This window comes from Ursus arctos, unplaced genomic scaffold, assembly GCF_023065955.2.
Source record: "Ursus arctos isolate Adak ecotype North America unplaced genomic scaffold, UrsArc2.0 scaffold_12, whole genome shotgun sequence".
NCBI classification, from domain to species: Eukaryota; Metazoa; Chordata; class Mammalia; order Carnivora; family Ursidae; genus Ursus; species Ursus arctos.
The window spans coordinates 71,222,877-71,235,385 of record NW_026622786.1 but is presented as its reverse complement, the minus strand read 5'-3'; the positions used below and the strand labels follow the sequence as shown (position 1 = coordinate 71,235,385).

The following is a 12,509-nucleotide window of genomic DNA, read 5'->3' as shown; positions in this document are numbered from 1 at the left end:
TGGGACAGCCCCTCCCGTGCTGGCCGGCAGCTCTATCCTGAAGCCTGCTTGCGCGTGGGCCGCCCGTGGAGAAATCCCCCACTACCTGCCCACTTCCTGCCAGCAGAGCAGCCATGAGACCTCCTTCCAGAGCAGGCCCCTTCCCCCTCCAGGCCGGTGGGCTCCAGCAGTCAGGAGCCTCAACATCCAGGTCCGTGTGGCCTCCAGCCCAGGTTTCTCAGCCTCGGCACCGTTGACACGGGGCCGGGTGACTCTGTTATATGGGGCTCTCCTGGGGGTCGTAGGATGTGTAGCAGCCCTGCTGGCCCCCTAGATGCCAGCAGCACCCCTAGTCATGAGAACCCACAATGTCTCCAGACCTTGCCCAGTGTCACCTGGGGGGATCCCTCCCCCCCGCCCCAGTATTGGGACCCACTGCCCTATATGGACAGCCTCCCACCGACATTCATCTCTCTCCGTCTCCCTCTTCTGCTGTGTTCACTGGGCTCAAGGCCACATCTCCTTGGATTTGTCTTCAGTGCCTCACGTCCTTCCTCTGTGCCCTGGACTCTCAGAGCCCCGCCGTCTCTCTGGGCCCCTGCAACTGCTGCATATAACGGGACAGCTCGTGGGAAGCTCCCGGCACAGTGGCTGGCACACGGGAAGCGCTTGGTGGCCAAGGACCGCTGCTGCTGTCAGGCTATGTGTTGGGGGAATGCGTCATCTGGGTACATCTGCCTTTGCTCACAGTTGCCCACAGCTCCACCCGCAGGCCAGCAGGCCCAGGCAGGCTGGGTGGACCAGCCTCTCTGTGTCACCATCCGTCTCCCTGTCCAAGTGACTCACCCTCTCCTTCCCTCCACAGCGTCTCTTTCCTCCAGCTCTCAGGACACAGAGCTGCCAGGGGCCAGGGCGTGGCCGTGCCCTGCCTGCCCCCAGCCGTCTCCCTTCTCTGCAGGGAGCTGGCCGCTGGCCACAGCTGTCTCTAAATGGGGCGGTGTCTCCACAGCCTTTCTCCCTATAGGTGCCCAGACCAGCTCCTCACACTGGTGCCCTGCAGTGTGGGGCTCCTTCAGGGTGGTGGGAATCTAGTGGCCCACGTGCCTTGGAGGGTTTGTGGGCTGGGGGGGCCCTGACCCCAGAGCCCAGCTCACTGGGTCTGTCGAGCCGTGGGGTGTGCGTGAGGCATGGGGGCCCACCTGTGCTCCCCTTCCACCCCTCCCTGTCCCGCCCTTGGCATCCCGGCACCTGCCAGTGGGACCCAGCCCTGTCCACTGTGTCCTCCATGAGTCCTGAGTCTTTCGTGAGCGGCGTGGTCCGCGCGCACCTGCGTGCACGTGCGTGTGCGTGGGGCACAAGAGTCTTGTCTCGTGTCCGTGCTGTGTGGGCAGATGAAGGTTGGCCTGTTTTTACTCTCTCTGTGTTTCTCCTTGTCTTTTTTTATTCCCTCCTCATCCTCATCGCACTCTGCCATCAACCCAAACTCTCATCTCTCAGATCAGCGAGAAGGTTGGTCCTTTTCACTTCTTATCCATCTACAGTTCACCCGTCGATGGGATGCTCCCGTCAGTAGGGACCAGCGGGCTCGGTCAGCTCCCTCAGGCTCGCTCCAGCCAGGCCTGCCCGCCAGTCGGGCTCTGCTCTGCGTTGTTTGGGCCGGCAGGCCGGCAGGACTAGGGGTGGGTGGACAGGCCCCCTGCCCTGCATGCTTCTGCTGCTTGGGTCCCTGATGTGCCACATGTCTGCATGTTCCCTTAGCTGGGCTCGGGGCGGTCAGGCAGGCATGGTGCATGACATGACACTGTGCCCACCGTTATGCCTGGGCCGGGCCAGCCGCCTGTGCCAGGTGGGGCTCCTGAGTGGTCGGGGGGGCTGTGAGCACTGTAGTGTGCACATGTGCCTGCGGGGCCTTCCTTCCACAACCTCATCCCCTAAACGCCACCTTTGCCCGGGCTCAGCTGCAGCCAGTGGGAAGACAAAGGGAAAAGGCTAATTTAGGACGAGCTCCTGCCTCAAGGTCTTGCAGCGCAGGACAAAAGTCCCGCAGGTCTGCCCTGACTTCGAGGTCCCCACCAAGCTCCATGGGGCACCCAGCCCCAATCTGCCTCTTGAAACCTGGCGTCCCTGGCACAGGTGGGTGGCGTTATCTTAGGCATGGAGGAAATCTCCCACACTCTTGTCTCTTGCCTCCCTGACCAGAGCCAAACGAAGATCTTCCCATCTGCCCCAGGCCCCTCTGCCCAGCCCCCCCGCCCCAGCCCACTCCCGTTTCCTCAGGCCTGTGCTGGGGGCTTAGCATTCACATTCAGGGAGCTCACTCCAGACTGGACAGTTGACTGCAACTTAGCCCCACATGGGAGCCCAGAGGAGGCCCCAGCCCTGCCACAGGTTGGGAAGGGCTCCCCAGAGACCCTGCTCTAGCCCGCTCCAGAGCATTCTCACATGGGGCTCTGTTCTCAGCCCCACCCTCAGGGCCAGACCGATATCCCTAGTCTTGGGGCTGGCAGCAGGGATGAGCGGTCATTCTTGTGTCACGTGGTCTGAGTGGTCAGAGGAGACTCACCTGGCCACTGGGCTTTGGGCTGAGCCCCAGGGAGCAGACTTGCGCCACCTGCTCCCCTCTGCATCATATCTCCATGGCTTGGGTTTCCTCCAGGAGGGAGAAGGGAGCCAGTCTGGAGGAGGGCTGTGGCCTCAGCTCAGATATCAGCTCTGAGCATCCGTCCATATGCACTCCCGAGCTCTGGGGCATTTCGGTTACACCATTTCGCTGACCGGGCGCATCTGCCGGGGCGTTCAGAAAGCAGTCATCAGCAGAGACAGCCCAGCCCTCAGCCACCTCCCCCTACACCCCTTCCCCCCACCGCCCTGGTCCCTGGTCCCTTTCCCTTCTCCCCCTCTGCGGTCCCACCAAAAATAAAGCACGTACACAAATATTTAACGGGAAGGCAGAAATGAGTTTCTAAATATTCCAGGGGGATTTGCCGGGCTGGTAATTTGTTTGGCGCTGATAATTACATCTTACATTTTTCCAGCTTTACTTAAAACTGTGTGCCGAGTGCGCCGGCATTTAATTACTGCTCTGCGGCAGCCACAAGGTTATTTATTAAAGAGTTATTTTATCTTGATACAGTGGATCCTGCCCCTTATCCCCTCCTTAATGTTGTGTTATTTTCATCAGAGAAATTTCCGCGAGTGAATGCAGATTGCGAGGCCGCCCTCCCCCTGCGATTAGGCTGTCACTCCACTGAATGCTGATGCCTCCGGGCGCCACACCGCCCTATTATACGGGGTTGTCAGCGCAAATAATTAGACTTAAAAGTTACAGCTGAAATATAATCCAGAAATGGCAGAGCCCTGTTTTGGAAATTGTCTATAAAACGTCAGCACTAAGGATGCACGGGGAACAGTAATAGACCGGCATTGTCGGAGCCCAAGATTACACCCTAAGTGCATTTTTCCCGGCTCTGGTTTTTTCTTCCCTGCTGTTGCTTCTGTCAATAGATTGAGTCCAGGGCGCGTCCTGCCCCTTCTGGAGGCCTCGTGTCTGGGACAGCGGGAGGGGTGCGGGTGGGGCTGCTGCAGGGAGGGGCCGGCCACGCCCGGCTGTTAGGATGAGGGTGGCCGTCCGGGCAGGTCCAGGACACGGGGCCCCACTGGCACTCAGGATCCCAGGAAGTTGTGTCTTACCTCTATTGACCCCACCCTCCCTCTGTAGACCTCCCCTAACCTCGCTCACGCTGCAGGGAGGCTGAGCCTGAGTTGGGGGAAATCTCACACCAGAACGCCTCGCATGTGCCCGGAGTGCGTGTACCCGGAGCATTCTAGTGAACGCGTCAGGGGTGCCATCCCCAGCAGTCTCCGGGCTGGAGGCCCTTGCCTGGTGCTAGGGATGATCCCAAGGGTCTCTTCTGACCTCTCAAACTCATCCTTAGCCCCTGGAGTTCTCTCTTCCACCTGCATGTAGGAGGGAACAATAAAACTAAAAACAGAGCTATTTCCAACGTTTGTTCTGAAAGGCCTCCATTTCCTGGCCATGGAACAGAAGATTTTGCCCTCCCGGGACCATTTGGGTTACGGTCCCATCAGCTTTCTACGCTGCTTACGTTGGGACCCAAGGTTTATTGGCCAAGAACCTACTGCCTTTCCCTGGGCTCTTTGTTTTTCTGTCCAGGGACTAATCAGGCCCCAAGATTCCACTACTGGCCAGGGTCAAACTTGCAGCCATGACCTCTCCTGGCACAGGCTCTCCAAGCCCCATCCTTCTGCCAACTGGAGAATAAATTCTGCCAGCCTTGGCTACCCAGAAGCCCAGGAGCTTCTCCACAAAACCTCCTAGGTGTCTTTTTTCCACCCTATCAGCCAGGCCTCAAAAGGGTGTGAGCTTTTCATCACACTGACAACCTCCTGATAATACTTAAGCTGAGGCACGTCACTTGAAAGTATCAGTCTTAAGTCTGTTCCCCTGTCTGCAGTCTGGAGGTGACAGGATCTATAGCAGGAAACCTTCCTCACATGGTAGGAACTCAAGAGGGGTTTCCCTTCCCCGAGCCTGTTCTGATGCTTGTGAACGAAAAGCCTGGCTGGGGATAAAGAGCTGATTGGTTAATAAGGCTCTGCTCCAGCCAGGGCTCTGCTGGGCCCCTCCCTTTGTTGGCAGGCCTGGGCCTGGTCAGCACACAGACCTGCCTGCCTGAGCCTCTCCTCCCACGGCCCGCCCCCCACGGCCAGCTCCAGAGCTCGTTGGAGGGCACGCAGCACCGGGCTGGCTGATGCTACTGTCCTGGCCTCCTGGTCTCCCTCTTGTGCCATTTGAGGGAGTGCTCAAAGAGTGCTCCCTGTCGTGGGTCCCTCCCGCCAGCCGTGCCCGGGATCCACCTATTGTCTTGCCATGCAGAAGTCTCTGTCGATGACTTGCTGTCGTCATTCCGTGGGGACTCCCAGCTCTGGGACAAGTGACAGAAACCTACTTAATCAGGTTAAGCAAAACAAGGAGATTCTTGTCTTCCCAAACTAAAATATGTAGAAGTCGATCTGGTGTCGGGCGGGGCTGGATCCAGGTAGTTCAACAGTTCGATCAGGCTTTTGTGTTTGTCTCTCAGCTCTGCTCTCCACAATTGATGTCTTTGTTCTCCAGCGTGTTCTCCCGTGTGTTATGAAAGGTGGTTCTTGGTTCTTCTAAGGTTGGCCGCTGCAGTACAGAGAGAAAGTTGTTGTTCTAATGGTTTTTGCAAAAGTCCAAAGGGAGGCCGGTTCTATAAGGTAGAACACTAGACGTCCGTGCGACACACTGAGACCCCAGTGAGCCCGGGGGCAGAGGGAACTCAGCCCATGATGCCAGTCACACATGGCTTGCCGGGGGCTTCTGTCCAGAGGTCTCCGAGCGAGGCGGTGTGGACAGAGTTGAGGCAGGGGCTGAGTGAGGTGGGGTCCAGCTGTGTGGCCTGAGGAATCATTGAGGGGACCATGCAGGGGTGTTTAACAGAGAGGTGATGTGAACAGACTTGTGCTAGCTGTTGGTGGAGGGCCGGTTCTGGAAGAGAGCTGCTCAAACCGCAGTGCCAGGAGAGAGGGAGGTGGCTGAGGCTCTGGTGGGGGCAGTAGCCTCTGGTTCGGAAAGAAAGTAGTGGGTTTGAAAGATACTTTGGGCCATCCGTTAACAGGACCTGGTGATTCGTTGGATGTCTGGTCTCTGGGCCACAGCCTGACCCTGTGCAGTGAGGTCCGAGGTTGGACTGGGTGCTCTCTGTAGTTACTTCCGGCTCTGATTTTGTGGTCTGAGGCTCTCCGAGCATCAGAGTCCGGAACCTGTAGTGAGGGGCCCCTGATGCGACGGCATGGGTCCTCTGCATGCCAGGCTCCCCAGCACGGGTCCTCAGAGACCCACACACACTCTCAGTGATGCCTTTTGGTCACGTAGCCTTGCTGTCTGCGTTCTCCGGCCCTGTCTGTAGGGGTGCCCATGAAGGACACATCTCAGCCTCGGCCCACCAGCTGCATGACCCATCAGCACGCCAAGCATGCCTGCCCACGGCTAGGTCTTGCCTGACTGCCCTCCCTATGCATGTTGCAAATGTTCGTGTCAAGCTTGCAACTTTGGGGGGTCCAGGCTGCACGTTGGCCTGGGAAGCCCAAGGCCGGAGGCCGTGGCCAGACACAGCCACCCTCCCCCTTGAGACCCTTGTTCATTGGCGCAGAAAGCCGTCTGTTCGGCGCCCTCATCATGTTACTGCCATCGTCATGCCCATCCTGCCCGCGGACCACGTCCCTGGCCCGCCCTGATCCCTTGCCCCTGCCCAGCCCCTTCGGAGGGGTGGCCCTTCCCCTTGGGTTCCCAGGCTGTGCCTTGCGCATGGCTGAGGTCATCTCTTCCCTCGGGTCACGGCCTCGAGGTGGAGGCAGTGACTCCAGAGAAGGTGGCCACGTCACTCCTGGCCAGCCCCTCTGCCCTGCCCCAGCCATGCTCTGAGGTCCTCCGCCCTTGGTGCCTGGACTTCTCTCACTGGTGCCCCAGTTAGCCCCTCTGGAGACCCATGGTGGGGGGTCAGGAGCAGGTAGGGGTGGGCACTGGAAAGCAGCCTGGAATGTTGGCCCTGACAAGGCCCACAGTATAGACCCGAGGCCTGAGCCTTGCACCGAGTCCCTGTGTGACCCTGGGCAGACAGCAGGACTTTTCTGGGCCTCAGTTCCCTAGGCTGTAAAGGGGGAGCTTGGTTGTGGAATCTCTCATGTTCCAGTCTCTGAGCGTGGGGGCTACTTCTAGCCCAAAAGTGGGATGGGAGGTGGTAAGCTGGGGCCCAGGGACTCTGCCCCACCTGTCTCTGAGGTGGGTTCGGCTCTGACAAGAGGGGCTTCCTGGATGAGGGGCCCCTGCCCTTCCATCCTCGCGAGTGTCTTGCCCGGCCTGTGAGTGCCTCTCTCCCTCCTCCCACAGTGCGCCGTGTGGCTCCTCGTTTCTCGATCCCTCCCAGCAGCCAAGAGGTGATGCCGGGTGGCAGCGTGAACCTGACTTGTGTTGCGGTGGGCGCGCCCATGCCCTACGTGAAGTGGATGATGGGGGCCGAGGAGCTCACCAAGGAGGACGAGATGCCAGTTGGCCGCAATGTGCTGGAGCTCAGCAATGTCGTGCGCTCTGCCAACTACACCTGCGTGGCCATCTCCTCTCTCGGCATGATCGAGGCCACAGCCCAGGTCACAGTGAAAGGTGAGTGCCACATGCGTGCCTGCCGTGGCCTGTGGCCTGCCCCGTTGCCGAGGGCGACAGGTGGTCCCGGCACCTGTAGCAGGTGAGCCTGTGTGGGTGGGGGTGGATGAGGTCGAGGGGTCATTGCCCTCTCCTGGGTGCCCCCTGGGGTCCTGCTGGCCCTCAGTGGTGGAGAGAGGGGTTTCCGTCATTCTTGGTGTTCGTAGTAATAGCTAAGAGGTACTGAGGTCCTGGGGTGCCTCTGCTTCTGCCGTGGTGGTGAGCAGAGATCACTTTGTTCAGTCTGTGTTACCCTGGGAGGTAGACATCCTCGTTCCCCTGTACAGATGAGGCAACTGAGACACAGGGTCATGTGGGAGTAAATGGCAGAGCAAGGCCTTGAACCCTTGGGGCTCTGATGCCGCAGCATGGCCCCCTAGCCACTCCATGGGACCGCACCCTCAGGCTCACCAGCCTCCTGTCAAGGATGTGGTGAAGAGTGGCCAAGGGGACGTGGGCTCTCCGCCTGAGCCCTGGGATAGGCACGCACACTCCTCCAGGCCCCCTGCATCCACTCTTCCCCCCTCAGAGCTGTCCTCCGTTCTGCGACTAGAATGATCCTTTGAAGATGCAGAGCAGCATCTGAGCACTCTGTTTTAAGAAACAGCTCTCCAGTGGCTCCCATTGCCTTTAGGGTAAAGACCGGGCCCTCACTCACCTCGCCCGGCCCTACTGGCTCAGCTCGGTTCCGCCAGGCCCTCGTCCCACCCTCGCCATGCCGGTCCTCTCACTGTCCAGCTCTGAGGACTTTGTGGATTTTCCCCAGCTCAGCACCCTGCTCGGTGCTGTCCTTGCATGCCCCATAGTCATGATTATGGACTCGGCACTGTCCACTCACCCTAGAACGTAAACTTCACGAGAGCAAGGATATGACCAACCATGTGACCTTGTGTCCTCAGCCCCAGCACAGTGCCCAGCATGTAGCAGGCACTTGGTAATTACTTGTTAAGTGCTTGGCTCTGGGTCTGGGACTTCTCCACCTTCAATTTGAGCCAAGCCACAGGTGTGTGGGGCCAGCAGCCCATCACTCTTTCTAAAATCCAGGCTGTTCTGGGCGCCTGGGTAGCGCAGTCGTTAAAGGCGTCTGCCTTCGGCTCAGGGCGTGATCCTGACGTACCGGGATCGAGTCCCACATCGGGCTCCTCCGCTGTGAGCCTGCTTCTTCCTCTCCCACTCCCCCTGCTGTGTTCCCTCTCGCTGGCTGTCTCTCTGTCACATAAATAAATAAAATCTTTAAAAAAATAAAAAAATAAAATAAAATAAAATCCAGGCTGTTCTTGTAGGCACATCTCTCCCAACAGCAACCCCAGTTACACGTGAGTGCCCACAGGTGAGCGTAGGCAGGCCCCAGAGGCAGACCTCCGCCATCCAGCCTGTGCGCCTTCCATCTGGCCCGGTCCAGTGAGTTCTGGAAGTGATAGCGGTAGACACAAGATGACCGAGGGCCCCTGGGGGCACCGACAAGTGTCACCATCCCCCACTAGGTGGTGCCCTTAGCGGTCACCTCCAGCTTTCCAGGCCGTTCTTCAAGGGAGGCTGTGGGGCTCAGCCACACTCTGGTCGGATAACACCCCGGGCGGGGTTGGCTCCTGGGGTCGTGACCGCAGGCAGCTCTGAGCCTCCCCCTTCGTTCCCAGCTCTGCCGAAACCTCCGATTGACCTTGTGGTGACAGAGACGACTGCCACCAGCGTCACCCTGACCTGGGACTCCGGGAACTCGGAGCCGGTGTCCTACTACGGCATCCAGTACCGCGCAGCAGGTGCGGAGGGGCCCTTCCAGGAGGTGGATGGTGTGTCCATGACGCGCTACAGCATCGGCGGCCTCAGCCCTTTCTCGGAGTACGCCTTCCGCGTGCTGGCGGTGAACAGCATCGGCCGAGGGCCGCCCAGCGAGGCGGTGCGGGCGCGCACGGGGGAGCAGGCGCCCTCCAGCCCGCCGCGCCGCGTGCAGGCCCGCATGCTGAGCGCCAGCACCATGCTGGTGCAGTGGGAGCCGCCCGAGGAGCCCAACGGCCTGGTGCGCGGCTACCGCGTCTACTACACCCCCGACTCCCGCCGCCCCCTGAGCGCCTGGCACAAGCACAACACGGACGCGGGGCTCCTCACCACCGTGGGCAGCCTACTGCCTGGTATCACCTACAGCCTGCGCGTGCTGGCCTTCACTGCCGTGGGCGACGGCCCTCCCAGCCCCGCCATCCAGGTCAAGACACAGCAGGGAGGTAGGTGTGGGCGGCGCGCCAGCTGGCCAGCGGCAGCGGGGCCAGGCTGGGCAAGGCTGTGGCAGGGCCTCTATCCTCAGGCTATGGGCTTGCAGGCCGCGGGGGGTGGAGGGCCTCTATTCCACACGTGCGTGGTCGCTTGGGATGCAGGACAGGGACACGGGGGCGTCTTCCCCTGCCTTCTTTCTCTGGGTGCCCCTGCCCTCGAGGGGAACTGGTAAGGCTCACGGCACCTGGCGTGGGGGTGTTGCAGTGCCTGCCCAACCGGCGGACTTCCAGGCGGAGGCGGAGTCGGACACCAGGATCCAGCTGTCGTGGCTGCTGCCCCCGCAGGAGCGGATCGTCAAGTATGAGCTGGTGTACTGGGCAGCAGAGGATGAAGGCCAGCAGGTGAGTGCTCGGCGGGGACAAGAGAAGGGAGGAGGGCTCCTCCTGACCCCGTAGGGCCTGTGGTGGCCTCACCCAGGCAGGCTTTCTGGATTTTGTGGTTGTGTGGACACAGGCCCCAGGCTTTTCCCTGGGAGTGATCTATAGTCTTTGTCACCCCTGTGCTGGGCGCAGAGTCCCCAGGTCTCTTCTTGGGTCTCTCAGGCTCTGTGGCTCACATGGCACTGGCAGAGCCCTCAAATTCGCCACCAGAGCCCCTTGTTTCAGGCGTTCGTGGCCATGTAGTCGGCGAGGTGTCTGTGGCATGGGCTGCGCCGAGTCCCTTGTGTGGTCCAGGGGCCATGTGACATGGAGCCAGCCCTGGAGCCACAGTGGGTCCAGAGGGGTCAGGTGCAGCCCATGTTGGGGAACAGTCAGTGAGTGCTCCCTGCTCTTCCAGCACAAGGTGACCTTCGACCCCACCTCCTCCTACACTCTAGAGGACCTGAAGCCTGACACACTGTACCACTTCCAGCTGGCCGCCCGTTCCGAGATGGGGGTGGGCGTCTTCACCCCCACCATTGAGGCCCGCACGGCACAGTCCAGTAAGTGTCTCCTGAGGCTACTGCCTGCTACGGCTGGGCTGGGACACAGACACACACACCCTTCCCCCTTGACCAGGGGGGTGGTCAGGTCTGCTGGGCCCTGGACTGGACTCTGGTCTGGGCTCCGGGTCTGGACGCTGAGAGAGGAACAGGTAAGTTCCCGCCAGTCTGCGTCCAGGCAGCTGCTGCCGGCGCTGCTCCCCACCCGACTTCTGCCCCTCCCTCCCCCAGGCCCCGCCCCCCCGGTCAGGTAAGTTCTGTGTCTGTGACTCATCCCTCCCTGACCCCCCCATCTGTGCTGGTCAAACTAGCTGACTAGGCCATTCTCAGCGGTGGGACAGCTATGCTTGCCATGTCTCAGACATGTCCCCGCTTTGGCAGCTGTCCTCCCTCTCCATATCCCCACATCTCATCTCCCCTGTCACCTACATTCCCTGCCTCATGACCCCCACCATGAAGAATATGTGAGCTGTGTCATCTCACACTGAGCCAGCCGCACGTAGGGACACGTCTGTGAGAATGAGACTGTGTGACTGAGAATGTCTACGTGCCTGCCTTAGGACCACGCGGCCTTCTGTGTGTGAGACCGTCTGTGAGACCGTTTGCGTGACAGCCTCGTGGCTTTGTGTGTTAACTGTGTACGTGAGACTGATGCCGTGAGGCTGCGCGTGACCCCGTCTGACCACCTGGCTGGGCCACACCTGTAGGAGTGAGTGTCTGGTGTGCCCCACTGATTGAGTGGCCATGAGGCTCTGTGTCCTCACAGTGGGGGCCACGGATGTGTGGCTGGATGGGACCATGGCTTTGAGACAGCACAGGCGGCAGCCTTAAACGCAGCTGTGTCTGAGGTGACGTGGGCCTGTGTGTGAATGTGCCAGTGATGAGGGGAGGCCGTGTGTGACCTAGTATGCACAGATTCATCCTATAGGCCCCGGCCTCACCCTGCTGGGCCCGTGCACGGTGCACGGCTGGCAGCATGACCCTGACGTGGCCTTTACCTGCAGGGATCCTCGTCTAGTGGGGCAGGTAGATGTTAAACCTGCAATTACCCAAATGAGCTTTTAATTACATTTGTGTGAAGTGCTGTGGAGGAGATAGCAGTGGAGAGATGACGGGATGGGAGCTTCCTCTGGTCTAAGGGGGCCAAGGGGGCTTCCGTGGGTGACACGGGCCTTGGGCAACCGGTGCAAAGGCCCTAAAGCAGGAAGGCACTTAGTTGTGGTCAGGGGCGAGCAGGGAGCCAGTGTGGCTGAAGCAGCCACCCGACCACAGCAGCCGGCCACAGGTTGAGAGGACAGGTGGGAGGGCTGGCTGGCCGCCGGGTGAGAATGCACGGGACAGCCCAGCAGGATGCCAGACACCGGTTAGGAGGCCGTGCGGTAGTCTAAGCAAAAGAGGGCAGCTCAGATAAGCTGGCGGGGGGGCGGTTAGAGAGCCATCTGGGGTGCCAGCTGCCCGGGACCTGGTGATGGACTGGCTTTGGGATGCTGAGGGAAAGGGGAGCATCAGGCGAATTGTGCGCTTCTGGTGTGTAGACCCGGAAAGATGGTAGGAAGTGGGACCGAAGCAGGCGCCGCAGCCGGGGAGGCCTTACGCTATGCGAGTGGCCATGCTGGGCTAGAGCTGGGGGACCCTGAGGAGGATGACCAGAGACAGCAGGAAATCCCGGAGAGGAGAGTGTCTTGGTGGTTGGAAGCAGAGAGTTTGAAGGAGCAGACCAGATGCTGCTGGTCTGCCGGGGCCGGAGGAGCACAGGAGGGGCCGCCGCTTCGGGCACCCGGCGGAGGGGCTGGGAGGGGTGTTGTGAGGACTAGTCGGAGGGAGGGGACCGCTGCAGCTGGAGGAGGGGTGCTGTGGGCCCGACGATGGGTTCTGTCTATTAAGATAAGAAAAATTTGAGCATGTGTAAATGTTACTAGGAATGAGTCCATACAGAGAAGTCGAAAATTCGGGGAAGAGAAGGATCTTGGAGGCTCACGGAGGTGGGGGAAGGGGACAGAGCGCGGATGGGAGAGCTCCGCCTTAGACGGCGGGGCACACCTTCCCCCCTCGTGGGAAGCAAGGGTGGCTCAGTGAGGTCGCAGTTGTTCAGTGGGT

At 60.2% G+C, this 12,509-nt stretch overlaps 1 protein-coding gene across 7 annotated transcripts in view; it reads left to right on the top strand.

The window, feature by feature from the left end:
* PTPRF (protein tyrosine phosphatase receptor type F) overlaps positions 1-12,509 on the top strand; it is an 85,931-nt gene that overhangs the window by 46,968 nt on the left and 26,454 nt on the right. For all 7 annotated transcript variants that reach the window (XM_044383917.3, XM_044383916.3, XM_026498298.4 and 4 more), the window contains exons 8-11: positions 6,914-7,183; positions 8,860-9,441; positions 9,695-9,831; positions 10,268-10,412. In XM_044383917.3, the coding sequence (XP_044239852.1) occupies positions 6,914-7,183; positions 8,860-9,441; positions 9,695-9,831; positions 10,268-10,412 (1,134 nt within the window). The remainder of the gene's footprint in view (positions 1-6,913; positions 7,184-8,859; positions 9,442-9,694; positions 9,832-10,267; positions 10,413-12,509) is intronic.